This window comes from Salmo salar, chromosome 09 (assembly GCF_965601325.2).
Source record: "Salmo salar chromosome 09, fSalSal1, whole genome shotgun sequence".
In the NCBI taxonomy this organism is placed as follows: Eukaryota; Metazoa; Chordata; class Actinopteri; order Salmoniformes; family Salmonidae; genus Salmo; species Salmo salar.
This window is the reverse complement of record NC_138299.1, coordinates 128,402,567-128,430,335: the sequence shown is the minus strand read 5'-3', so window position 1 is coordinate 128,430,335 and position 27,769 is coordinate 128,402,567. Positions and strand designations below refer to the sequence as shown.

General features: G+C 46.1%; 1 protein-coding gene across 1 annotated transcript in view; it reads right to left on the bottom strand.

Annotated features, from left to right (window-relative positions):
- LOC106612564 (uncharacterized) overlaps positions 1 to 27,769 on the bottom strand; it is a 100,113-nt gene that overhangs the window by 10,710 nt on the left and 61,634 nt on the right. The window contains exons 15-29 of the mRNA XM_014213832.3: positions 26,448 to 26,576; positions 25,776 to 25,904; positions 25,332 to 25,466; positions 25,024 to 25,158; positions 24,237 to 24,362; positions 23,735 to 23,866; positions 23,470 to 23,598; positions 23,153 to 23,284; positions 22,579 to 22,707; positions 4,618 to 4,746; positions 3,159 to 3,287; positions 2,627 to 2,755; positions 2,257 to 2,385; positions 1,719 to 1,847; positions 1,277 to 1,405 (exon numbers count right to left, since the gene is read on the bottom strand). Of these exons, the coding sequence (XP_014069307.3) occupies positions 1,277 to 1,405; positions 1,719 to 1,847; positions 2,257 to 2,385; positions 2,627 to 2,755; positions 3,159 to 3,287; positions 4,618 to 4,746; positions 22,579 to 22,707; positions 23,153 to 23,284; positions 23,470 to 23,598; positions 23,735 to 23,866; positions 24,237 to 24,362; positions 25,024 to 25,158; positions 25,332 to 25,466; positions 25,776 to 25,904; positions 26,448 to 26,576 (1,950 nt within the window). The remainder of the gene's footprint in view (positions 1 to 1,276; positions 1,406 to 1,718; positions 1,848 to 2,256; positions 2,386 to 2,626; positions 2,756 to 3,158; positions 3,288 to 4,617; positions 4,747 to 22,578; positions 22,708 to 23,152; positions 23,285 to 23,469; positions 23,599 to 23,734; positions 23,867 to 24,236; positions 24,363 to 25,023; positions 25,159 to 25,331; positions 25,467 to 25,775; positions 25,905 to 26,447; positions 26,577 to 27,769) is intronic.

The following is a 27,769-nucleotide window of genomic DNA, read 5'->3' as shown; positions in this document are numbered from 1 at the left end:
CTGCAGGAGACACAAGCATGTACAATAAGGACGGGAGGAGATGGACATAGAGGCACGCATGCGCGCGCACGCACACACTAAAACACTCAACATGATCTGGTTTACATTGCAACATGGTGTATGCTTGTACATTCATTTCTAAACCCAATCTCTATGCAGACATAATAAAATGTAAGCACTCACTCACATTCAAATACCCAGTCACACTCAGACAATGCAGTAGTTCACAGACACTCACATAGTCACACAGGGGAAGATAAATCTATGAAACAAACATGTTTTTTCTCTCCCTGAAACCACAGCACTTACTGAGGCAGCGTGTAGGACAGATAAGAAACGACTCCAGACTAAAGAGGCAATTACAGCGCTGTCATTATGCAAGTCTGCCTTCCAAAAGCCCTTATCCACCCAGGAGACAAAAACAATGTCTCCTGTTTAACTTGGCAACCCGAGTGTAACGTTTATCAGATGTCTGCTGAGTGTGTGAGAGAAAGGAGGGAGTGGGGGGAGAGGAGAGAGGAGGGGGGTGGTGTGGGGTGTGAGTGGGGTGTGTGTGTGGGGTGTGTGTGTGTGGGGTGTGTTTGGGGTGTGTGGGGTGTGTGTGTGTGTGTGAGGGGTGTGTGTGTGGGGTGTGTGTGTGGGGTGTGTGTGGGGTGTGTGTGTGGGGTGTGTGTGGGGGGTGTGTGTGTGGGGTGTGTGTGTGGGGTGTGTTTGGGGTGTGTGTGGGGTGTGGGGTTTGTGTGTGTGGGGTGTGGGGTGTGTGTGTGTGGGGTTTGAGGGGTGTGTTTGGGGTGTGTGTGTGGGGTGTGTGTGTGTGGTGTGTGAGGGGTGTGTTTGGGGTGTGAGTGGGGTGTGTGTGTGTGGTGTGTGAGGGGTGTGTTTGGGGTGTGTGTGGGGGGTGTGTGAGGGGTGTGTGTGTGGGGTGTGTGTGTGGGGTGTGTGTGGGGTGTGTGTGGGGTGTGTGTGTGGGGTGTGTGTGTGGGGTGTGTTCGGGTGTGTGTGTGGGGTGTGTTTGGGGTGTGTGTGGGGTGTGTGTGGGGTGTGTGTGGGGTGTGTGTGTGGGGTGTGTGTGGGGTGTGTGTGGGGTGTGTGTGTGTGGGGTGTGTGTGTGGGGTGTGTGTGTGGGGTGTGTGTGTGGGGGTGTGTGGGGGGTGTGTGTGTGGGGTGTGTGTGTGGGGTGTGTGTTTGGGGTGTGTGTGGGGTGTGTGAGGGGTGTGTGTGTGGGGTGTGTGTGTGTTTAAAGAGAGGTGGTGAGAAGGTAGTGATGTGATCTTACTCTCCTCACAGCCGTTCCCAGTGAGACCAGCAGGGCAGCCACATGTCCCAGCAACGTGGTGGCAGGACACCCCAGACTGACACTGGCACCGCTGGGCACAGGAAGCACCGTAGACCCCAGGCAAGCAGGCTGGGGCACACCAGACACACATTCATCACTAACTAATGTATATTCACTTTAAACAGTGACAATTGTTGTTGTGTGTATAACTGCCTCGTTTAAATAAAGATGAACACTCCTTATAATGACAATTAATGATTTAACCTCAACCTGAATGTATCTATCTCAGTCCCAGGTATGCATTCAAATAAAACATGGATGGATTTTAAAAACCAATGTCAATTGTTTTCTACAGTAATTGACCTCTCATAGTATAACTTAAGTATGTATGATTTGATAATGTGTTGTTTCCAAAGGGGCCCTTTCTGGCTCCGACACTCACGTTTGTCGCACTGGGCCCCTCTCCATCCTGGGTGACATTCACACCTGCCTGTCACATGGTGGCAGCTTGTCCCGTGGTCGCACTGACACCTCTGCTCACACCCTTTTCCATGGAGACCGTCTGGGCAGGCTGCAGCACAGACACATGGGTGGTGTTCAGTAGGCCACAACGTAGGGTTTAGAAAGGGTCTGAAAATGAACATCTGTGTTCTTATTTGAAAAGTACAGGTAGGACTTTCCCATTTAACTACATTTCAAAACGTTTTCTCCCTTCAGAACATGACCCAACTGCTCTCTCCTTTAAAGACAGAAACAGGAAAGGAGGAGGAAATATGCATTTGGGTTTATCTCATAGTCATTATTGGCTTTCTTTCCTCAACTCCTGTCCTTCATCAACACTGAACAGGGTAGCAGAATGCATATCTCGATGTTGGCTTCTGACAGATTGCTTTCACCTATCCAAAGAGATGAGGGAGGAAGCCAGTCTAAACTATTGGGATGAACTTCTTGCATTTGGAAGCAGTGATGTCACAGGTCACCTGTCTGACAGTGCTCTCCAGTCCAGCCAGAGGGACAGCTACACCCCCCAGTCACTCTGTCACACGCCCCTCCGTTCTGACAGCTGCAGGTTTGTGTGCACCCCTCTCCATAGGACCCCTCCCCACAGTCTAGGAGAGGCAGAGAACAGAGGCCTCAGATCACACAATATATCCACCACACAATGAGCTAAATCCTAACCAGGAATCCATGTTACTGACTCGGGCTTTCTAGTAAATCATGCATTTATGTCAATGGGAGATTTGCACAAGAATTCGATCCCAGGTTAGATTTGGACCAAGGTGAGTACAGCTATGAACGCCCTAAATCCTCTGGTTGATTTCACCTCCAGGGACAGAGGGGTGGACTCACCCAGCTCGCAGGCTGCTCCGGTCCACCCTCTGGGGCAGGAACACTGGCCAGTCACGCTGTCACAGAAGCCTCCATGCTGGCACAGACACATCTGGGAACAGTCCTCTCCATACCTCCCAGCAGGACAGGCTGAACACAGAAGTACACACACAAACACAAACACACACAAAATACATTTAATCAGAGGATGTCATTGTTCAATACAATTCAGACAGATATAAATGAGGATGAGGATTCAGTTAGGCTGCACTGAGTTTATGTTCGAAAACAACTTACGCAGACCAAACACGTACAATTAATGTATTCATACACTCACTCGACTGTTGTGATATTTCATCGTAATTGGAATAGATCAATATTAATCCCCTATCACTTGCTGTTTTAAGGAATGTTTTACCTAAAGATATTCTGGTAGAAGAGAGATTTCAGTTCCATGCAGAGCTCCTGATGTGCTGTGTTAGTTTAAGGTTAGTTTAAGGTTAGTTTAAGGTCAGACTGGTCCCTATACTGGGTTGACCGATGAGCCACTCACCCTCTTGGCAGCTGGCTCCGGTCCATCCGGCTCCACAGCTGCAGCGGCCGCTGACGTGGTCACAGGTGGCCCCGTTCTGACACTCACAGCTCCGGCTGCAGTTCTTCCCAAAACCACCCTCAGGGCAGGCTGCCTCCCACACAGGACAGGATACACAGTCATACACTTAAATAAAAGTCAGCATTTTATACATTAGCACTCAACCTGAAGTGGTCAGCTCTACTGGAAGTCTGGACACAGATATACAGATGTAGGATCTTAATTTGAGCCAGTTTGCTACAGCAGGAAAATAATCCAGTAGCAACAGGAAATGTGAATTATTATGTGGATTATAATTAATAGACATTTTTGTAAGGGGTGATACATTTTTCTTAAGGGAATGTCAAGTCTGAAATTTCAAAAGTGGAAAATACAAAGTTCAGAAGCCTTTTTAAACCTCAAACACACTACAGGTTTTAAATGTCCTGCATTGCAGGAACGTAATCCTGCAACAGGGTGATCAAATTTAAAACTTTGTGTATTTGAGGTTTAAAAAGTCTTCTGAAGTTGGTCATTTCCAATTTTGAAATTTCAGACTTGACATTCCCGTAAGAAAAATGTATCACCCCTTACAATTTTTTTAATTATAATCCACATAATAATTCACATGTCCTCTTGCTGCAGGTTTATTTTCCTGCTGTAGCAAACTGGCTCAAATTAAGATCCTACATCTGTATGTGGTTTAGCCAATTCCTTGTGTCATTCAAGACTGACAAGGGACACGATGGAGCGGTTGACTAAAGCAGAAACATATCTGATCTATGGAGAGATATGGCTTCAACGTACTTGTCTTGTATTTCTTGCTTGAGATATGGCCAAATCCATTCGTTTGCGCGTCTGTATATAGAGCACATTCATTTGACCTATCTGAACTAGTCGCTAATGATCGATGTCTGAAATTAAATTACATTTGCGTAACGAGAGCGAGATGGGAAACAAACCACAGCAACTTGTCATTAAGCTACGCAAGTGGGTTTGAGCTGACTCTTGGCTTCGGGTAATCAGGACCACAAAACATGCTTGGGGGAGACCAGGCCCTCTCGAATAAGAATTGAGAATGACATAGTCTGAACTTTAAGAGGGCATTTCACTAGATCCATTAAAACTGCATGAAGACTTTAGAGAGCAGTGAATACAGACTTTGCATGACAGTACCGAGGGTAAAACTGATGGTCCTAAAACGTGGATCTATTTATCCAGAATCTGATGCAATTAACGATGTACGCTGGAGGGACATCCTACTAGCCCCCCTACACCCCTCCCACCCCTTATGCATCCCTAAAAAAGGAATTGGCAGGGTATCGTTAAAAAGATAATTGTTCTCAAACACATGGGAGATTGTATTTAGGGTGAGAGGATGCCGTGATGGGCTGGTAGAGAGGCTCCCTCACACCCCGTTTTAATGATGTGGCTACCCTACCCAGAATGCAGTGTGGTCCCGACCAGCCAGGGGTGCAGAGGCAGGCTCCTGTGATGTGGTGGCAGCGGGCACCGTTCCTGCACTCGCACATCTGGCCACAGTCAAGACCGTAAAACCCGTCCGGGCACACTGCAAGCCAAGATAAAACATCCTCTGGTTAGGGACTGGCAGCTTCACACACAGAGGTAAGGATGCCAACTTTTTTCTCTCTCTCTTTCTGTGTCTCTCTCTTTCTGTGTCTCTCTCTTTCTGTGTCTCTCTCTTTCTGTGTCTCTCTCTTTCTGTGTCTCTCTCTGTCTCTGTGTGTCTCTCTCGGTCTCTTTCTGTGTCTCTCGCTCTTTCTGTGTCTCTCTCTGTCTCCCTCTCGCTGTCTCTTTCCCTCTCTCGGTCTCTTTCCCTCTCTCTTTCTCTCTCCCTCTCTCTTTCTCTCTCTCTCTCTCTGTCTGATCTCTCTCTCTCTCTCATCTCTGTCTTACCACCTACCAGAAATACCATATGAAATTGCAGTACCCTGCTCTAGCAGTTCATTTGTGGAGCGTCTGCATTCGTTAAGTGAGCTCACATCCCACATGTGAGGAGTATCCGTGCCACATCAAAGCCTGCAGAGACACGGGGGCCGGGCCGCCCCCCTGAGGGGGTTGGAGAGAGGGGCACACACACACCAAGGACTGGTAATTAGAACACCTGCTGGGTCCACAGGCCCGTCGTCAGGGTCTAGGAACCCAGCCCAAAACAAAGCCAGGTTACTGCATGCGGGGCGCACACACACACACACACACACACACACACACACACACACACACACACACACACACACACACACACACACACACACACACACACACACACACACACCACACACACACAGTATATAGTGCATAGACACATACAGTATATAATGCATATAGACACTTGCACACATACACACACACACACTCCTGCTACCACTGGTGTTCAGTAATGCAAGTGGCCCAGGTCTGTTTTCCATTCATAGAGAGAGAGAGAGCAGGGGGAGCTGATAGTTGAAGAGCTGATAGTTGAAACTGTCTGTGGAGTCGGTAGACAACCATGGAGGTTAGTAAACATATTGTCTATGGCCCAGAACAGGTCCACCAGTGCTGTTATGGAAAAACCTTGTATAAATGTGGAGGGATGAAGAGGGGGCTTTCCCACTGTGCTGTAAACATTGCCTAAACGCTCGACTAAACCGTGAAACAGGCAGGAATGCCCGTGTTTACTCAGTGATTCTCGTTGATTGCTCAATTTGTCACCAAAAGGTGCAAGATCACAGAGCAACAGCTCTAATGACAACACTTACGATCAGTTTGTATGTTAAGAGCAGTTACTACAACACAGGCACAGCAACATTTATGTCTTTGTTTAGAGAAAAGCTGCATTCGCTTGGCTGTGTTTCTGATTGATTAACAGATGCAGTAGGACACACCTCCTTTTAGCCCTGGTGGTGTGTGGGGAAGGCTGGCAGTGGTTTGGGCACTGGCTGCTTCCCAGTCTGAACATATCCCTTGTTCCAATTGACCCTATGCCAAATAACCCATCTCATATACTGTACATACACTGGGACTTTTGGCCTGACCGTGCCTTTTCTCTTAGCCTGGTCCCAGATCTGTTTGTGCTGTCTTGCCAACTCCTATGGCCATTGTCACGCCAAACATGAGCAAAGCATAGGAGTAGCCAAGACAGTACAAATACATATGGGGGATCAGGCTACTTTTTCTCACGCTGCCACTATAATCTGCCTATGTGGTGGTTCTACTATAAAGATATACTGTCTCATTACAGCCTGAGCAGGGAAGATGCTGCCATGGATCCATCTGTGTGTCTGTGGTGCTGTGTGTCTGTGGTGCTGTGTGTCGGTGGTGCTGTGTGTCTGTGGTCATGTGTGTCTGTGGTGCGGTGTGTCGGTGGTGCTGTGTGTCTGTGGTGATGTGTGTCTGTGGTGCTGTGTGTCTGTGGTGCGGTGTGTCTGTGGTGCTGTGTGTCTGTGGTGCTGTGTGTCTGTGGTGCGGTGTGGTTGTGGAGCTGTGTGTCTGTGGTGCTGTGTGTCTGTGGTGCGGTGTGTCTGTGGTGCGGTGTGTCTGTGGTGCGGTGTGTCTGTGGTGATGTGTTTCTGGGGTGCGGTGTGTCTGTGGTGATGTGTGTCTGTGGTGCTGTGTGTCTGTGGTGCGGTGTGTCTGTGGTGCGGTGTGTCAGTGGTGCTGTGTGTCTGTGGTGATGTGTGTCTGTGGTGCTGTGTGTCTGTGGTGATGTGTGTCTGTGGTGATGTGTGTCTGTGGTGATGTGTGTCTGTGGTGCGGTGTGTCTGTGGTGATGTGTGTCTGTGGTGATGTGTGTCTGTGGTGCGGTGTGTCTGTGGTGATGTGTGTCTGTGGTGCTGTGTGTCTGTTGAGATGTGTGTCTGTGGTGCTGTGTGTCTGTGGTGATGTGTGTCTGTGGTGATGTGTGTCTGTGGTGCGGTGTGTCTGTGGTGATGTGTGTCTGTGGTGCAGTGTGTCTGTGGTGCTGTGTGTCTGTGGTGATGTGTGTCTGTGGTGCTGTGCAGTGGTGTGGGGCTATTTTAAGGTGCTGGAGCACACATTTCTTTTTCAATTATGTTATTATTTCTCAATCAAAGTTTGTACCAACAGATGCACCTTATTCAATATATTATTCACGATTTACCAGTGAAATGTCCAAACTCCGAACTGTATATTTTATGATATTTTTTTTATTTAACCTTTATTTAACTAGGCAATGACTGTTTACCAAGAGGCAAAAGGCCTCCTATGGGGACGGGGGCTGGGATTAAAACATTTATTTTTAGGACAAAACACACATCACGACAAGAGAGACACCACAACACAACATAAAGAGAGATCTAAGAAAACAACACAAAATGGCAGTAACACAACATGACAACAACATGGTAGCAACACAACATGGTACAGTAGCAGCATAAACATGGTACAAACATTGTTAGGCAAAGGACAAAGGGCAAAAAGGTAGATAAAACAATGTATCACACGAAGCAGCCACAAGTGTCAGTAAGAGTGTCCAGTCTTTGAATGTAGAGATGGAGATAACACCGTCCAGTTTGAGTGGTTGTTGCAGCTTGTTGCCAATCATTTGATCTCAATCAGTTTCATGGGAATATGAATTTAGATCTTCTTGAATGACTGTTTCTAAGTGAATTAGAGCCGATGGTGTTTTAAACTATTAGCCTTGTATTTTGTTTCAATCTAAGCATAGGCTATCCTACCTAGTGTTGCACGCTGTTGAGTTTTGGCTGTATTAGAACAAAAACTGTGACTGTTCAGCTACAACGAGCGTCCTTAAAACTCATGAGCTCCAAGTCCATAACAAACTGTTTTGAGGACAGCAGTTTTAGCAACACCTCATAGAGTCTTTGGCTGTTCTCGTTAGGGAGTGAAGTTTTTTTTTTATATCACACAAATTACCGAAATGACAGGCTAAGAATGGACAGAGAGATAGGCCTATGTGTTCATCTGATCATATTCCTCCAATGCCAAATCAGTGTGTTTTGATTGCAAACTGTCCCTGTTCGCAAATAATTACATCTGAGATCTGAGCATGCTACGTTCAAAAGTTAGGCCTACCTTTCCACCCCAGACAGAGTAGGCCTACCGTTCCACCCCAGACAGAGTAGGTCTACCGTTCCACCCCAGACAGAGTAGGCCTACCGTTCCACCCCAGACAGAGTAGGCCTACCGTTCCACCCCAGACAGAGTAGATCTACCGTTCCACCCCAGACAGAGTAGGCCTACCGTTCCACCCCAGACAGAGTAGGTCTACCGTTCCACCCCAGACAGAGTAGGCCTACCGTTCCACCCCAGACAGAGTAGGCCTACCGTTCCACCCCAGACAGAGTAGATCTACCGTTCCACCCCAGACAGAGTAGATCTACCGTTCCACCCCAGACAGAGTAGATCTACCATTCCACCCCAGACAGAGTAGGCCTACCTTTCCACCCCAGACAGAGTAGGCCTACCGTTCCACCCCAGACAGAGTAGACCTACCGTTCCACCCCAGACAGAGTAGGCCTACCTTTCCACCCCAGACAGAGTAGGCCTACCGTTCCACCCCAGACAGAGTAGATCTACCGTTCCACCCCAGACAGAGTAGGCCTACCGTTCCACCCCAGACAGAGTAGGCCTACCGTTCCACCGCAGACAGAGTAGGCCTACCGTTCCACCCCAGACAGAGTAGGCCTACCGTTCCACCGCAGACAGAGTAGGCCTACCGTTCCACCGCAGACAGAGTAGGCCTACCTTTCCACCCCAGACAGAGTAGGCCTACCTTTCCACCCCAGACAGAGTAGGCCTATCTTTCCACCCCAGACAGAGTAGCCCTATCTTTCCACCCCAGACAGAGTAGACCTACCTTTCCACCCCAGACAGAGTAGGCCTACCTTTCCACCCCAGACAGAATAGACCTACCTTTCCACCCCAGACAGAGTAGACCTACCTTTCCACCCCAGACAGAGTAGGCCTACCTTTCCACCCCAGACAGAGTAGGTCTACCTTTCCACCCCAGACAGAGTAGGCCTACCTTTCCACCCCAGACAGAGTAGGCCTAACAACACAGACATTTATTTTTTACTGTTGGCTACTCTTCTTCTATGGCTTAACCCAATGAGGTCACACGTTTTTTCCCTAAAAACTGTCTGGGTTTAAACATATTCTATTGTACAGAAAGTGAATAGCTTAATTCATAGTGACAGAATTAGATTACTTCACAAGCAAAGTCCATTCTTTATCTCCTCGGCTATAGAAGGTTGTAGCTCAGCCTCTGAATGTCAAAGAAAGTAAACAATGATATCCCCATATGCATCGGAGTCATGTCTTTGCCGGATATTTTACAGCTTGTTTCTAGCATTGTGGACCAAAGCCCTGTTATAGATCACTTTACATAATCAGATCTGTTTTATTTTCTTCAAATTCTTAAGCTAACAAGGGGTAGGCCTGTGCTTTTTCAAATGTTCTTTAATAAAAGGAAGTCCTATGGCATACTCTCTCATTAATTTGAGTCTTGGTTTTAACTTAACAGACCTTCACAGACACAGAGGTAGACTATTTAAAGAGTGCATGGTGAGTGGAGGAATTGACCGACAAATCTATGGATATAACAGCTTATAGCCTAATTCTGTCTGTCAAACAGACAGAGTCCTACCTCTTATTTCTTAAATAGGAAGAAATAGGCTCCAACACAAAGCCCTTTCGTTGTTAGTAACGTCTAATTAAAATGATGGTTGAAATTAATTATGCCTTCATGAATTTGCCTACTTTCAGCACCATGAGCTGTCCATTTCTGATTGATTGTGCAGTGGCTGCTGCTTCACGTTTCAGCACCACAATGTAAATTACTTCAATCTGGCTTATTGTGAGGTTAACAACTCTGATAAATACATCAAGGACAAGAAACATATTGTTTTTATTCAAATCAATTACGGTAGTAGCAAGCTATTAAAGTTGACATCCGGTCCTCCGGTCATCTTTGAGCTCTCCTTCTAAAACTGAACAGAACATAGGCTTTAGGATAATATTGCGTTTTCTGGAATAGGCCTAATAAAATAAAAATGTTGGTTAGGCAGCACAAAAGAAATGATGCATCAGCATGATCAGAGCAGGCTGGGGCTCAGGGCTGGAACATCCATTACAGTGTGTAATGCAGCCTAGTTTTATTTACACCATCCCACTGTTGCATAAGAAGCGTAATAAGCAACTCATTCTAAAACACTGAGAAATACTGAAATTTCATCAATTACAAATTACAGTGCCTTGCAAAAGTATTCACCCCCTTGGCATTTTTCCTATTTTTTTTGCATTACAACCTGTAATTTAAATGGATTTTTATTTGGAATTCATGTAATGGACATACACAAAATAGTCCAAATTGGTGAAGTGAAATGAAAAATATAAAACGGAAAAGTGGTGCGTGCATATGTATTCACTCCCTTTGCTATGAAGCCCCTAAATAAGATCTGGTGCAACCAATTACCTTCAGAAGTCACATAATTAGTTAAATAAAGTCCACCTGTGTGCAATCTAAGTGTCACATGATCTGTCACAGGATCTCAGTATATATACACCTGTTCTGAAAGGCCCCAGAGTCTGCAACACCACTAAGCAAGGGGCACCACCAAGCAAGCGGCACCATGAAGACCACGGAGCTCTCCAAACAGGTCTGGGACAAAGTTGTGGAGAAGTACAGATCAGGGTTGGGTTATAAAAAAACATCTGAAACTTTGAACATCCCACGGAGCACCATTAAATACATTATTGAAAAATGGAAAGAATATGGCACCACAATAAACCTGCCAAGAGAGGGCCGCCCACCAAATCTCATGGACCAGGCAAGGAGGGCATTAATCAGAGAGGCAACAAAGAGGCCAAAGATAACCCTGAAGGAGCTGCAAAGTTCCACAGCGGAGATTGGAGTATCTGTCCATAAGACCACTTTAAGCCATACACTCCACAGAGCTGGGCTTTACAGAAGAGTGTCCAGAAAAAAGCCATTGCTTAAAGAATAAAATAAGCAAACACGTCTGGTGTTCGCCAAAAGGCATGTGGAAGACTCCACAAACATATGGAAGAAGGTATTCTGGTTATTGAGGTTATTCTGGTTATTATTCTAAAATTGAGCTTTTTGGCCATCAAGGAAAATGCTATGTCTGGCACAAACCCAACACCTCTCATCACCCCGAGAACAACATCCCCACAGTGAAGCATGGTGGTGGCAGCATCATGCTGTGGGGATGTTTTTCAATGGCAGGAACTGGGAAACTGGTCAGAATTGAAGGAATGATGGATGGTGCTAAATACAGGGAAATTCTTGGGGGAAACCTGTTTCAGTCTACAAGAGATTTGAGAATGGGACGGAGGTTCACCATCCAGCAGGACAATGACCCTAAGCATACTGCTAAAGCAACACTCAAGTGGTTTAAGGGGAAACATTTAAATGTCTTGGAATGGCCTAGTCAAAGCCCAGACCTCAATCCAATTGAGAATCTGTGGTATGACTTAAAAATTGCTGTACACTAGCAGAAGTCATCCAACTTGAAGGAGCTGGAGCAGTTTTGCCTTGAAGAATGGGCAAAAATCCCAGTGGCTAGATGTGCCAAGCTTATAGAGACATACCCCAAGAGACTTGCAGCTGTAATTGCTGCAAAAGATGACTCTACAAAGTGTTGACTTTGGGGGGGGGGGAATAGTTATGCACGCTCAAGTTTTCTGTTTTTTTTTGGTCTTATTTCTTGTTTGTTTCACAATAAAAAAGATTTTGTATGTTCAAAGTGGTAGGCATGTTGTGCAAATCAAATGACACAAACCCCCCAAAAATCTATTTTAATTCCAGGTTGTAAGGCAAAACAAAATAGGAAAAATGCCAATGGGTTGAATACTTTTGTAAGCCACTGTACATGATCCTCCTATGGATTAGATAAAACAAATACTAAACCCTCCCCTTGACTGAAATTGAAAAAGCATGACCCTCCCCTATTTTCCTCCAGGTACCCATTCTATAAATTCAGATCCATCTCTTAAGTCAGATTTGGCCCGCTCAAAGTGAGCGAGTGAGCACAGAGCATGTTGGACCAGAAAAGAGCTCGCCACTCAGTGCGTTCTCAATACTCACCCTACTTTTGCCACTTGTTGCTGCAGTTTGGCAGTGGACTCAGCGAATTGGTTACCTCTAGGCTGCTACACATACAGTGCATTTTGGAAAGTATTTAGACCCCTTGACTTTATCCACATTTTGTTACGTTACAGCCTTGTTCTAAAATGGATTAAACAGTTTTTTTCTCTTATCAATCTACACACAATACCCCATAATGACAAAGCAAAAACAGGATTTTAGATTTTTTTTGCAAATGTATAAATAAAAAAAACTGATAAATCACATTTAAATAAGTATTCAGACCCTTTACTCAATACTTTGTTGAAGCACCCTTGGCAGTGATTACAGCCTCGAGTCTTCTTGGGTATGACGCTACAAGCTTTGCACACCTGTATTTGGGGAGTTTCTCCCATTCTTCTCTGCAGATCCCCTCAAGCTCTGTCAGGTTGGATGGGGAGCGTCGCTGAACAGCTATTTTCAGTTCTCTCCAGAGATGTTTGATCGGGCTCAAGTCCGGGCTCTGGCTGGGCCACTGAAGGACATTCAGAGACTTGCGTTGTCTTGGCTGTGTGCTTAGGGTCATTGTCTTGTTGGAAGGTGAACCTTCGCCCCAGTCTGAGGTCCTGAGCGCTCTGGAGCAGGTTTTCATCAAGGATCTCGCTGTACTTTGCTCTGTTCATCTTTCCCTCGATCCTGACTAATCTCCCAGTCCCTACCATTGAAAAACATCCCCACAGCATGATGCTGCCACCACCATGCTTCACCGTAGGGATGGTGCCTGGTTTCCTCCAGACATGGCGCTTGGCATTCAGTCCAAAGAGCTCAATCTTTGTTTCACCAGACCAGAGAATCTTTTTTCTCATGGTCTGAGAGTCCTTCAGGTGCCATTTGGCAAACTCCAAGTGGGCTGTCATGTGCCTTTTACTGAGAAGTGGCTTCCGTCTGGCCACTCTACCATAAAGGCCTAATTGGTGGAATGCTGCAGAGATGGTTGTCCTTCTGGAGGGTTCTCCTATCGCCACAGAGGAACCCTTGAGCTCTGTCAGAGTGACCATCGGGTTCTTGGTCACCTCCCTGACCAAGGCCCTTCTCCCCCGATTGCTCAATTTGGCCGGGCGGCCAGCTCTAGGAAGAGTCTTGGTGGTTCCAAACTTCTTCCATTTAAGAATGATGGAGGCCACTGTGTTCTTGGGGACCTTAAATGCTGCAAAATGTTTTGCTTCGACACAATTCTGTCTCGGAGCTCTACTGACAATTCCTTCGACCTAATGGCTTGGTTTTTGCTTTGACATGCACTGTCAACTGTAGCACCTTATATAGTGTGCCTTTACAAATCACGTCCAATCAATTAATTTAACAACAGGTGACTCCAATCAAGTTGTAGAAACATCTCAAGGATGATCAATGGAAACAGGATGCACCTTAGCTCAATTTCGAGTCTCATAGCAAAAGTCTGAATACCTTTGTAAATAAGGTATTTATTTACATAAGTAACAAAATGTGGAAAAGTCAAGGAGTCTGAATACTTTCCGAATGCAGTGTATTTATTTGGTTTGTCATTCTATCGTTTTCCATGGAATTTTTTGGGTAATTAAATATAATTTATTTAGAATTTATCTGAATTAATTTTCCAGAAATATTTTGACCAGCTCTGTGTATTCTTAAATTGAAGTGAGTTTGTTTTACTGAGGCAGCACTACAACCCTGGTGCTGTCTCTGTGGAACTGTCTCTCTGGAGCTGTGTTTCTGTGGTGCTGTGTGTCTGTGGTGCTGTCTGTCTGTGGTGCTATGTGTCTGGGGTGCTGTGTGTCTGCGGTGCAGTGTGTCTACGGTGCAATGTGTCTGGGGTGCTGTGTGTCTGGGGTGCTGTGTGTCTGGGGTGCTGTGTGTCTGCGGTGCTGTGTCTCTGCGGTGCAGTGTGTTTGCGGTGCAGTGTGTCTACGGTGCAGTGTGTCTGGGGTGCTGTGTGCTGGGATGCAGTGTGTCTACGGTGCAGTGTGTCTGGGGTGCTGTGTGCTGGGGTGCTGTGTGTCTACGGTGATGTGTGTCTACGGTGCCGTGTGTCTACGGTGCTGTGTGTCTGCGGTGCTGTGTGTCTGCGGTGCTGTGTGTCTGCGGTGCTGTGTGTCTGGGGTGCTGTGTGTCTGCGGTGCTGTGTGTCTGGGGTGCTGGTGTGTGTGTGTGTGTGTGTGTGTGTGTGTGTGTGTGTGTGTGTGTGGTGGTGGTGGTAGTGGCCATAGAGATACAGTGTACTTTTTCATTCTGTGATGGTGGCACAGTACTGGTGGTATTTAGTCAACATCTGGTCAGATGGCTCTGATTGTCTCTAGACCTTGAGCTGCTGGCAGAGATGCAGAGATGCCAGACTGATGCCATGTTTGATGCCAGGGTGAGTTGATGAAGAGGTACATTTCACCATGACATTCACCACAACCCACTTTTTCTGACCAGCAGACCTCTAGTAATTTAGTAACCTATGTAATCTTAAACCAACACAGTTATAGGGTTATCAATTATCTTTATCAATTTACAAAATGTACTTCGTTTACATTGGAGATCAACCAAATCTTCAAATTATCTAAATGGGTCTAAATGGGTTAATTTAGTATTCTTAATTTGAAGGGGGAAAAAAACAATTTTCTGAATTCTCCTTAACATACACATTTAAAATACATAGATAGATTTTGGGATGCTGGTTTGAGGTTACCAAACACCAATGCCAATCCTTTCCACAAGAAGAGAGCGATTGGTTTCCACTTAATCCCAAAGTGAAGTGTCAGTTGAGATTAGCCTGGGCTGGGTTGCTATTTCAACTATGGATGGAAGGTTTAAATTGTCTGCTGTGCCTCTGTTTATAGTCAGTACTGGGAGTCCTCAGACTCCACCAGCCACCAGTGTGCTGCTAGCTACATCGCTGATTAAATTAGCTCTTTAAAGGAGCAATCCGGGATTTGAAAAACAACAAACAGGCCCAACCACTTATTTTGGGTAAACAGCTAAGAGATGGGGTTGGAGAAATGTAACCACTTGCAAATTCATGGATGTAAGGACTGGTCAACCATAGATCAAAATTATAGTTTTAACCATGTTTTGATATGTGGTTTTACAAACAATGGAGTGAAACAAGCTCATATTGACAGGGGTAAGAGAGTTGAACTAAGCTCATGAGGCATTTATATGTTACATTCTTTAAGAATCAATGGCTATATGTCATTCATTCCAAAGTCCAAAAATGGATGTATCAATCCCTGATTGCCCCTTTAAGGAAGTAATGAGGATTATTTCCAGATCCCAGCCTGTGTGTTAAAGCGTTGTGTCCTGTCAGCCTAGTTAGCCTATAAACCAAGGCAGGAGACCACACAGCCAGACAGACATAGAGACATGGAAGGGGAAACTCTGGCCCTCGCTGACTAGTAGAAATCACTTCCTGACTGCCCTTAAAGGAAGAGGCCCCTATACAATATGGGGAAACTAGACACCTTATTTAAGGGGGGGAATACTTTAGAAACAGAACAGTGGGAGACAGAGAGAGAGAGAGAGAGAGAGAGAGAAAGAGAGAGAGAGAGAGAGAGAGAAAATATATATATTTGAGTTTCCATGGTCATTTCCATTGAGGCTGATGTCTATGATGTCTATGTTGGAAACCATTGGCTTGTTATGGCTAGGAATTTCAAATCCTGCAGGTCAGAAGGGTGTGTGTTAATGTATCTTATGATATAATGTGACATGACTGTGATTCACGCATGAAACAGGCTATATTTTACAGCACTGGTAACTTAATCTTATACCACAAATTTACTTTAGACCGTTTCAGTCAAAGCCTAATCAAAATCAAATCAATTAGCTAGTCAAGCTTGAGACCAGCTACTCTGGGATATTCACATATAGTTGGCCTTGTTTTACTGTAATTGGACTGTGTGTGTGAGACTGCACAGGGACCATCAGACATCTACCAGCGCCCTCCAGAGTCTAACATTGGACTTTTCACTGGAAAAGTTGCCTTGGTAGATTTAAACTAAACTGCAGTGAGTGGCTACACAGATTCTAGAGAAGAGAGTATGATGATCTCAAAAAACCCAGTCAAATCTGAATCATTAAAGAGTACTTATAGCAGCTAGAACAGCAAAAAAATAGACCAATACAATAGTCCCACAACAGGAGTTTATAAGTTACTGATATTTAATCAAAGCGCCTTGGACAGCTTGACACCAGATTCATTGTGAATTTATTCTTGGTGTAGAGATATGTTATCAGGGGCGCCTTATGAGGGGGGAAAAGTTAGGATGATTCTAAGGGCCTGTGACTGTCAGGGGCCCTAAAAAAAACTATTAGAACATTAGGCAAAAATTGTTCAATATTAAATTACTCACCTATCATCATTAACAGAATATTTTATTTACAATGTACTAATAAAACTAACGGTTTCTTTTTCTTTCCTTGTTTTTGGCAAAAAGTAAACATCCAGAGAGCCTTTGTAATGCCCCTGACCCCCTATTTACATGAAATGGTTCGGTCCTGCCCCCAACCCAGGAAGGAACGGTACTTGCCAGCAGTGAATTGTGAGTGAAGAGTGCTGGTGGAGCATCATGTCTCAGCTTCCTAAAGAAAAATCTGGTTTCCAAAAATGAAAAGAAAGAAAAGAAAGACAGGAGAGAAAAAAGAAAGGGCGACAGTATGTCACCCAATTTTTCACAAAGGAAGGTGGGTGAAGTCCGTGAGTGGTGGAAATTAACCTGGTAAGGTTAGTTCAGTCCATAGTGAAATAGGCTTATTTTGCTCCCCTACCATTAGTTACTTAATATCTTCACAGAAACGTCTGAGTGTTTACATTTCGCTCCTCTTTTAGCCAACATTTAATCAATGCAGGCAACTTTTAGCAAGCTATTCATACTAAATCAGTTGTCCCCGCCCCTGCCTGGTGCCAGGCCCAACAGATGCAGCTTCAGGCTCAGCAGCCCCGTCTCCCCATCCCCATACCCCTGAACCAGCCCCGTCTCCCCATCCCCATACCCCTGAACCAGCCCCGTCCCCCCATCCCCATCCCCCTGAACCAGCCCTGTCTCCCCATCCCCATACCCTTGAACCAGCCCCGTCCCCCCATCCCCATCCCCCTGAACCAGCCCTGTCTCCCCATCCCCATCCCCCTGAACCAGCCCCGTCTCCCCATCCCCATACCCCTGAACCAGCCCCGTCTCCCCATCCCCATACCCCTGAACCAGCCCCGTCTCCCCATCCCCATCCCCCTGAACCAGCCCCGTCTCCCCATCCCCATACCCCTGAACCAGCCCTGTCTCCCCATCCCCCTGAACCAGCCCCGTCTCCCCATCCCCATCCCCCTGAACCAGCCCCGTCTCCCCATCCCCATCCCCCTGAACCAGCCCCGTCTCCCCATCCCCATACCCCTGAACCAGCCCCGTCTCCCCATCCCCATACCCCTGAACCAGCCCCGTCTCCCCATCCCCATACCCCTGAACCAGCCCCGTCTCCCCATCCCCATACCCCTGAACCAGCCCCGTCTCCCCATCCCCATACCCCTGAACCAGCCCCGTCTCCCCATCCCCATACCCCTGAATCAGCCCCGTCCCCCCATCCCCATCCCCCTGAACCAGCCCTGTCTCCCCATCCCCATACCCCTGAACCAGCCCCGTCCCCCCATCCCCATCCCCCTGAACCAGCCCTGTCTCCCCATCCCCATCCCCCTGAACCAGCCCCGTCTCCCCATCCACATCCCCCTGAACCAGCCCCGTCTCCCCATCCCCATACCCCTGAACCAGCCCTGTCTCCCCATCCCCCTGAACCAGCCCCGTCTCCCCATCCCCATACCCCTGAACCAGCCCCGTCTCCCCATCCCCATACCCCTGAACCATCCCCGTCTCCCCATCCCCATACTCCTGAACCAGCCCCGTCTCCCCATCCCCATACCCCTGAACCAGCCCCGTCTCCCCATCCCCATACTCCCGAACCAGCCCCGTCTCCCCATCCCCATACTCCCGAACCAGCCCCGTCTCCCCATCCCCATACTCCCGAACCAGCCCGTCTCCCCATCCCCATACCCCTGAACCAGCCCCGTCTCCCCATCCCCATACCCCTGAACCAGCCCCGTCTCCCCATCCCCATACCCCTGAACCAGCCCCGTCTCCCCATCCCCATACCCCTGAACCAGCCCCGTCTCCCCATCCCCATACCCCTGAACCAGCCCCGTCTCCCCATCCCCATACCCTGAACCAGCCCCGTCTCCCCATCCCCATACCCCTGAACCAGCCCCGTCTCCCCATCCCCATACCCCTGAACCAGCCCCGTCTCCCCATCCCCATACCCCTGAACCAGCCCCGTCTCCCCATCCCCATACCCCTGAACCAGCCCCGTCTCCCCATCCCCATACCCCTGAACCAGCCCCGTCTCCCCATCCCCATACCCCTGAACCAGCCCCGTCTCCCCATCCCCATACCCCTGAACCAGCCCCGTCTCCCCATCCCCATACCCCTGAACCAGCCCCGTCTCCCCATCCCCATACCCCTGAACCAGCCCCGTCTCCCCATCCCCATACCCCTGAACCAGCCCCGTCTCCCCATCCCCATACCCCTGAACCAGCCCCGTCTCCCCATCCCCATACCCCTGAACCAGCCCCGTCTCCCCATCCCCATACCCCTGAACCAGCCCCGTCTCCCCATCCCCATACCCCTGAACCAGCCCCGTCTCCCCATCCCCATATCACTGAACCAGCCCTACTCCCAACTGAAGGAGGTAAGCAGCATTGTGTTGAATGACATGTCAGTTGGCATAATTGCAGGGGTCCGTGGGAATTTATTTTTTTATTATTATGAAAAAAATGTAAATGATTAAATCCTTTTCAATGACAAGAATTCAAACATTGTAATAATTTTTTCCACATAATGATCATTATATGAAACAAAAACAGCCTATAGTCTATATTGGATGCTGGACAGTTCAAAGCATTGAGTGACTCAGTCTGTATAAGTGACAGCCAATGTTAAAATAATACCTTCAAGTCATATGGCCAAGGTATGTCTCCATGGCTTTGATGCAGACTGAAATGTGGTCATTTTCTGACATCTAGTGGTGTTGATACGCAACTGCAGGTAACTTGGGTCAATATTCTCCTGGATTCAGTGCTATTACATTTTTTCCGTGGTGCACGCAGTTAATAGAAGGTCAACTAAATGGTAATAACTGAAATGTTGGTTATGATGTTATTACAAATGGTATTATATTATAGGATATATTATCATATGAGTCATGTACACTCTACAGAGCCAGGACCCTCTTCAAGTGATCGTTTTGTCAGGGAGGAGTGTGGAAGTGGAGGAAGAGGTGAAAGACAGCAGATGATGAGGATGGAGCAAATGAGAGAAGGTGCACAGAAAGAGACAGACAAAGTGAGGATGTTGAAAAACAAGCTGATCAGTGACTTTGCTAGCAAGAAGGCTCAGCGCTGGGTTCTTGGTGGATAAGGCTGAGCAAAGGGCCAGTGATAACTGTTAAATGGCATGGCTATGGATATTGGATCACTACACACATGATGCCCACAGGCTGAGAACAAGACTGAGAACAAGATGTATCTCAAAGTAATGGATAGATTGCCATAACATTTGTTGTGCACAATCAAGACCCCAAGTGGAAGAAACATAGTGATTTGGTGACCCTTTGACCTTTCCTCTAGCACTACCATCAGGCCTTTTCATTTCCATTTCGTTTTCCATTTCCACTTTTACAGCTGCTTATTTTCTAGTTGGTATGTATATTTAGTTCAACAATCTGCTGCTGATTTGATTATTTTGTTTGTTATATCATTCTATAGATGATGATGTTAATTTATTTTAATTGAAGAGGTTAATGTATTTTTAAGTTATATTTATTTTAAGTTATTCATTAATGTTAAGAGAATTTTCCACTCAAGAATTTTACCATTAAAATGACATTTAGACTGTAAAAGACAGCCTTTAGCACATTTCTTATAGAGGGTATCAGTCTTGCATCAAATAGTGAATTCCACTGTATGCAGAATGTTGCATGCATGTCTGCACAGTGTTATATTTTCACAGCTCACTGTCAGTAAATATCGTACAGTAAATATTGGACTACAAGAGAGTTGCAAGCCTGCAAAGGTAGAGATATTTAAAGCTTTAAATGGGTCAATTGGGTTCTGGAGGTGTGTGGTTACAGCAATTGCGCAGGGTTGGTGTGGCCTGTGGTGGTGGGGCCCAATGTAATATCTTTTCATGGGGCCCAAAATCCCTGGCGGCGCCCCTGTCTGTTATATAGCTGTATATTGTTACGCTAGTCACAGAACTGTAATTCTGAGTTACTTCTCTACTAGACCTTTCATTACTAGACCAATAGAAGTGACCATGAGAGAGGGGTTACCGCCTGGTATAAGGTCATTTAACTGACGCGCTTATCCAGAGTGACTTACAGGAGTAATTAGGGTTAAGTGCCTTGCTCAAAGGTACATTGGAAGATTTTTCACCTAGTCTAATCGGGATTCAAACTAGCAACCTTTCGATTACTGGCCCAATGATCTTAACCGTTAGGCAACCTGCTGCCCTATAAATGAAGGGTTTGATTACAAAATGCGATATTTACATTTTCTGAAATTTTGGTGAATCAACTTTAATTAAAAATGCATATTGTGAAAGAGATAGAGCTGTTGTTTTTGTATCTTACCATGACATGGGCTAGTGAAAAGACAGACATGATTTTGTATCTTACCATGACATGGGCTAGTGAAAAGACAGACATGTTTTTGTATCTTACCATGACATGGGCTAGTGAAAAGACAGACATGATTTTGTATCTTACCATGACATGGGCTAGTGAAAAGACAGACATGATTTTGTATCTTACCATGACATGGGCTAGTGAAAAGACAGACATGATTTGGTATCTTACCATGACATGGGCTGGTGAAAAGACAGACATGATTTGGTATCTTACCATGACATGGGCTAGTGAAAAGACAGACATGATTTGGTATCTTACCATGACATGGGCTAGTGAAAAGACAGACATGATTTGGTATCTTACCATGACATGGGCTGGTGAAAAGACAGACATGATTTGGTATCTTACCATGACATAGGCTGGTGAAAAGACAGACATGATTTGGTATCTTACCATGACATGGGCTGGTGAAAAGACAGACATGATTTGGTATCTTACCATGACATGGGCTAGTGAAAAGACAGACATGATTTGGTATCTTACCATGACATGGGCTAGTGAAAAGACAGACATGATTTGGTATCTTACCATGACATGGGCTGGTGAAAAGACAGACATGATTTGGTATCTTACCATGACATAGGCTGGTGAAAAGACAGACATGATTTGGTATCTTACCATGACATGGGCTGGTGAAAAGACAGACATGATTTGGTATCTTACCATGACATGGGCTGGTGAAAAGACAGACATGATTTGGTATCTTACCATGACATGGGCTGGTGAAAAGACAGACATGTTTTTGTATCTTACCATGACATGGGCTAGTGAAAAGACAGACATGATTTGGTATCTTACCATGACATGGGCTGGTGAAAAGACAGACATGATTTGGTATCTTACCATGACATGGGCTGGTGAAAAGACAGACATGATTTGGTATCTTACCATGACATGGGCTGGTGAAAAGACAGACATGATTTGGTATCTTACCATGACATGGGCTGGTGAAAAGACAGACATGATTTGGTATCTTACCATGACATGGGCTGGTGAAAAGACAGACATGATTTGGTATCTTACCATGACATGGGCTGGTGAAAAGACAGACATGATTTGGTATCTTACCATGACATGGGCTGGTGAAAAGACAGACATGATTTGGTATCTTACCATGACATGGGCTAGTGAAAAGACAGACATGATTTGGTATCTTACCATGACATGGGCTGGTGAAAAGACAGACATGATTTGGTATCTTACAATGACATGGGCTGGTGAAAAGACAGACATGATTTTGTTCAAAATATATTGCAAGGTCATTTTATTTTAGAGAAATAAAATGTGGTAACTGACCGACTTTTTGGTTACTGGCCCAACACTCTTAACCCCTAGTCTACCTAGCTATTTGGTGACAATGGATAGTTTCTGGTACTTACCTCAAATAATTAAAGTGTACAAACCTACTCTTGTCTCAATGATTCTCAAAGAAACTAAAATGTATTGAATATGCTATTATGAGTTAATTGCCATTTTAACAATTTCAAACTAACTACCTGCTAAATACCAGGATGTAAAATGAAAGGTTACCAATAGAGTATTAGTAATAGGTGCTTAAATGTAATACACTTTATTCACAAGTCTTACTTTTCTCACAGAAGGTTCCGGTCCATCCAGAGGAGCAGGTGCAGGCTCCACTGACATGGTCACACAGAGCCCCGTGCTGACACTGACAGTCCAGGGCACAGCCCCAACCATAGCTGCCCTCCACACACACTGTGGGAACAGGGGAGAGACACATGGACAGCATCAGACAGAGATATTACCAGCCAAAATATATACGCATTTGCTGCTGTAAGGACATGTGTTTTGTCACAGCACAAATATTGTCACAGCAAAGTAATCCTGCAGCAACAGGATTTTAACGTGTAGTCCATAATTTTGCTTGATCGATGGTTAGGCTATTAGCTGGCCTAAAGTAGGCTACAAGAAAAGTGCAATACAATTAATGTAACCGTGTGTTAGCGTAAGTTTTCAGTGAATTTATGTAAATCACAAAGCTCATCTGCAATTCCTGTGGTGCAGGAAAATTCTCATCAACAAAAGAGTGATCAAATTAAGATCCTACATCTGTAGAACACTTGCTTGAGCCAGATCTGGTCCAAAGATGTGCTACAGTGTATTACCTAAAGATGGCAGAATTTCCAAAGAAATGTCTTACTCTGTTCACAGTGGTCTCCAGTGAAACCAGCCTCACACACACAGCGTCCAGTCACAGCATCACAACTCAGGGCTCGGTCTGCACAATGGCACCTGTTGGAGCACCCAGAGCCCCAGGACCCCTCCTCACAGGCTGTGGAGACACGCACACACACACGCACAACATGTCGTTTTCTTTACCAACCTGTGTGTGTGTGTGTGTGTGTGTGTGTGTGTGTGTGTGTGTGTGTGTGTGTGTGTGTGTGTGTGTGTGTGTGTGTGTGTGTGTGTGTGTGGGGCGCGCACCTGCCTGTGTGTATGTGTGATAGTGGTGCTTACACGTAGTGCAGTCGTGTCCTGTTCGGCCCGGGGGACATGTACAGTGTCCGGTGACAGGGTCACAGCTGGCATCAGGATGACAGACACAAGCACTCACACAGCCTGGCCCATAGGACCCTGTTGGACACACTGTGAAGCAGAGAAATAGTCAGGGTGAAATATAACACAGTATATCATAAGGTCTTTCTCTCTCGCAGTCTCTCTCTTTCCTTTACCCTCACTTTAGCAAGACTGTAGATGGTTGCCGTTTATTTGTTTCACTCACCAGTCTGGCAGAGTTGTTCTGTGTACCCAGGGTTACAGTCACAGACTCCTGTCTGCGTGTTGCAGGAAGCGCCGTTCTCACACGCTCTACATGGGAACTGGCACTTCAACCCCCATAATCCCTCTGGGCAGTCTACGGGGGGAGGGAAAACTCAGGGCTATAGCTACTGACCAGTTATAGACCAGTTTTGGTGGTCAGGTCATTTGGTCAGGATAAGCCCTAATTGAGATGTATGACCATCAAGACCACATGGTTTAACTGACTTCAGGTCATTGGTTTAAGAGCAGATGAAGAGCAGGTCTGATTGGTGGACCGATGTCTTCCAATACTGCTGTACTGTTTGAATTTAGATCCTCACCCCAGATTTGAAAAACAGTGAGGGACAATATGGAAGGAACGGCACGATATTTAAGTGATAGATAAATACAGTATAATAATGAGTAATAATACATTTAACAGTAATACAGGTATTAAATACTGAGTTATGAAGCATTCTAACTACCTTGTTGACAGGCCTTTCCTGTCTTCCCAACAGGGCAGATGCACTGTCCTGTCACGGGGTCACAGGGTGCTCCTCCACACACACACGTTTGGAGGCAGTTCTCCCCAAACTGACCAGCCCTGCAGGCTACATACAGATACACAGAGGACGGCATGATGGAGGGAGAAAGAGAGAGACAGAGAGAGACAGAGAGAAAGGGTTACACAAACCTTTCTTCATTTCCTGTATATCTCCCTCGTTGGGATCGTGTGCAGTAGCAAGGCGAGCTCAAAGTGGACTGATGTTGCATGGCCCCCTTTCACAACCTCGTGTCAATTCAAAGCTAAACAAAACCATAAAGAGATGGATGATTTGTTTGCTTTAATAAAAGGGAATCTCATGGAGGTCTGGACAATGCATTAGCTCTAAAATAACCCCTCCATGTTAACTTGTCCGGTCTGTAGGGAGACAGAGTTATGATTTAAACAGAGCTCCTGAACGTTCTTTAATGTCTCTGGACCATAGGAGAGACTAACGCTACTGAAACGTTCCACTGGTCTGTAGAGCAAGCTGCCAGAAGAGGAACACTATTGAAGCCTATTGAGCAAACTAACACACACATGTACGCATACGCACGCAGGCACTCACACACTCCCATTCATATTTCCACATTCATGAGGGAACAGTACAACATCGCTCTCTCTGAATGTAAGGTCAGGAGTTGTTCCTGAATGGACCAGGAAACACTCCTGTCCCTAGCTACATGCATTGTGGTTGGGGAGTCTCCTCCACAAGGGGGTTGGCTCACCCAGCTGACACAGGTTCCCATGGAGCCCTGCAGGACACCTCCAGGTGCACTCTCCACTCCTAGGGTCACAGGTCGCCCCACCTGGACAGTCACACTGCTGCCCACAGCCACTACCATAGAACCCTGGATCACACTCTGGAGAGAAACACACACAGACACACACACACGTACACACACACACGTACACACATACATAAACACAGGAGAGGAGCTTCACTATCATCCAGACAACCATGAAACAATGTCATTTTTCTTTTTCAATATCCTCAATATCTGTGTACTGTATTGTCTGAGCCAGAACAGCTAACCTTGCTGACACTGAGAGCCGTGGTGGCCAGGTTTGCAAAGACAGGTCCCGTTCTTGGGATGGCAGCCCAGGGAATGTTCCAGAACACAGTCACACTCCTCAGAGCAGCCGACACCGTGGGTCCACCTGGGACAAGCTGGAGAAGGGAAGGTACTGTCAGTACATCTCTAGAATCAGGGACCAAGCTACAGAAAGGGAATTGACATCATTTTCTTCATCCGTCACTACTGCAGTGTTCCTACAATCTGGTCCAAGATACACAGGAAGTGCAGGCTTTTGTTCCAGACCAGTACTAAGACACCCGATTCAACTGAACTGTTTAGTTTTTTAGTTGAATCAGGCTGGAACAAAAGCTCCAGAGGGCAGAAGAACACTCCTGTACTACATTAAGATGTCAGTCGTGGTGGCTGCTGGGTACTGTAGTCTAGAGGATATGGGTACTCACGCAGGTGGCAGAAGCGTCCGTACAGCCCCGGGGCACACAGGCAGGCTCCATAGAGACGGTGGCAGCGCCCGTTGTTGGGGCAGTTACACCTCCACCTACAGTGTTTCCCAAAGTATCCTTGTGGGCAACCTGTCAACATGTCAACAAGACACAGAAGAGTTGCACATGTGGTTAGACCAGATTTTGCCCTTCCAGCATGTAGCCTGGTCCCCAATCTGTTTGTGCTGTCTTACAAACTCCTATGGTTATTGTCACATTAATGAGACGGCACAAACGGATCTGGCACCAGGCTATGTCTACAGGGCAGAGCCAGTGCCTAACCTTATGGGTGGTGAAATCAACAGGGCCAGCTAAAAAGGATTAGCCACTTAAGGCAAGGTGACTGGTCTGTGTCTGGACTTGTACGTGGTGGAGCTGTGACATGGAGTGACATAAAAACATGCAGTGGGGAGGAGGGGAGAGGAGTGGTGGGATACTGAAGTGCCAGTAATAAGGGAAAAAAATGGTTGTGTGTGGACCCCTGTGGGGGAGCAGTCGACTGAGTGCTGAGGAGTGTGTGTGCGTGTGTGTGTGTGTGTGTGTGTGTGTGTGTGTGTGTGTGTGTGTGTGTGTGTGTGTGTGTGTGTGTGTGTGTGTGTGTGTGTGTGTGTGTGTGTGTGTGTCAGTCCCTACCATCCTCACAGAGCTGGCCCTGCACCCCTGGTGGGCAAACACACCTCCCGGTCACTGGTTCACAGGAGCCCCCATTCTGGCACCGACACAGGCTGTTACAGGCCTGTCCATAGGTCCCTACAGGACAAGCTGGGAGGGGAGGGAGGGAGAGAGAGAGAGAGAGAGAGAGAAAGAGTGAGGGAGAGAGAGGAGAGAAGGAGAGGGAGAGAGGGAGAGAGAGAGAGAGAGGGAGAGAGAGAGAGACATTCTATCACTTGTCTTTCATATTATCTTCTCCACATGAGGGTCTTTCTTAGCTTTTTGCATTTCCCACATTAATCCCACATGGTTTGTATAGAAATTACCACACAACCCAGCTGGACCTTTTAAATGGGTTCAGTAAAAGCCAGTCAACATTCCATGTCACACTTCTTGTGCACAACTATTTTATGAATCTCTGAGGGAAAATGTGTCAGTTAGCAATTAGTCATGTTTGTAGCCATGTGGCAATGTGGCAAGCTAGGCTAGTGCAAAATCAGTACATAACACATTCTGTGTCACGTCCTGACCCTAGTAAGATGTCATTTTCTATAGTAGAGTAGGGCAGAGCGTGACAGGGGGTGTTTTGGGTTGTTCTATGTTGTCTATTTCTATGTTTAAGTTCTAGTTAGTCTATTTCTATGTTGGGATTGTTTGGGGTTGATCTCTAATTGGAGGCAGCTGATCCTCATTGCCTCTGATTAGAGATCATATTTAAGTAGGAGTTTTTCTCATTGTTGTTTGTGGGTTATCTTTTGAGTAGTGTGTTTTCCTCTCTGCGTCACGGTTTGTTGTTTTTGTATATTTAAGTGTATTGCATTCAGTTTCACGTTTAATAAATATGTGGAACTACGAACACACTGCATTTTGGTCCGCTCCTTCGAACAGCCGTGACATTCTGAGAACTGAATATTCTTGGTATAAAGATCTTTACTTTACTTCTATTCCTCTCTGGTTACACTGTATCCAGGCAAACACAGCACTGCCTTCCATATCTAACACATGCTGTCATGCAAAATGCAATAGCATGTCTACATGAGTGTACAACATGAGTGTACATTATGAAGACCAGCTCTTTCCATGACATAGCAAAGGGGATACCTAGTCAGTTGCAAAACTGAATGCAGTAAACCCTTGAGGCTGTTCTGGGTGCAACTCAATAGCAGGAAGGTGTTCTTAATATTTTTCCCACTCAGTGTATAATAATATTCTCTTCTCAACATGGTAGTTGTCTTCTTCCCAAGCTAACGATTAAAACCTAATGAGATGACAAAAATGGCCATTCTCTGCTATGTTTTCAATCT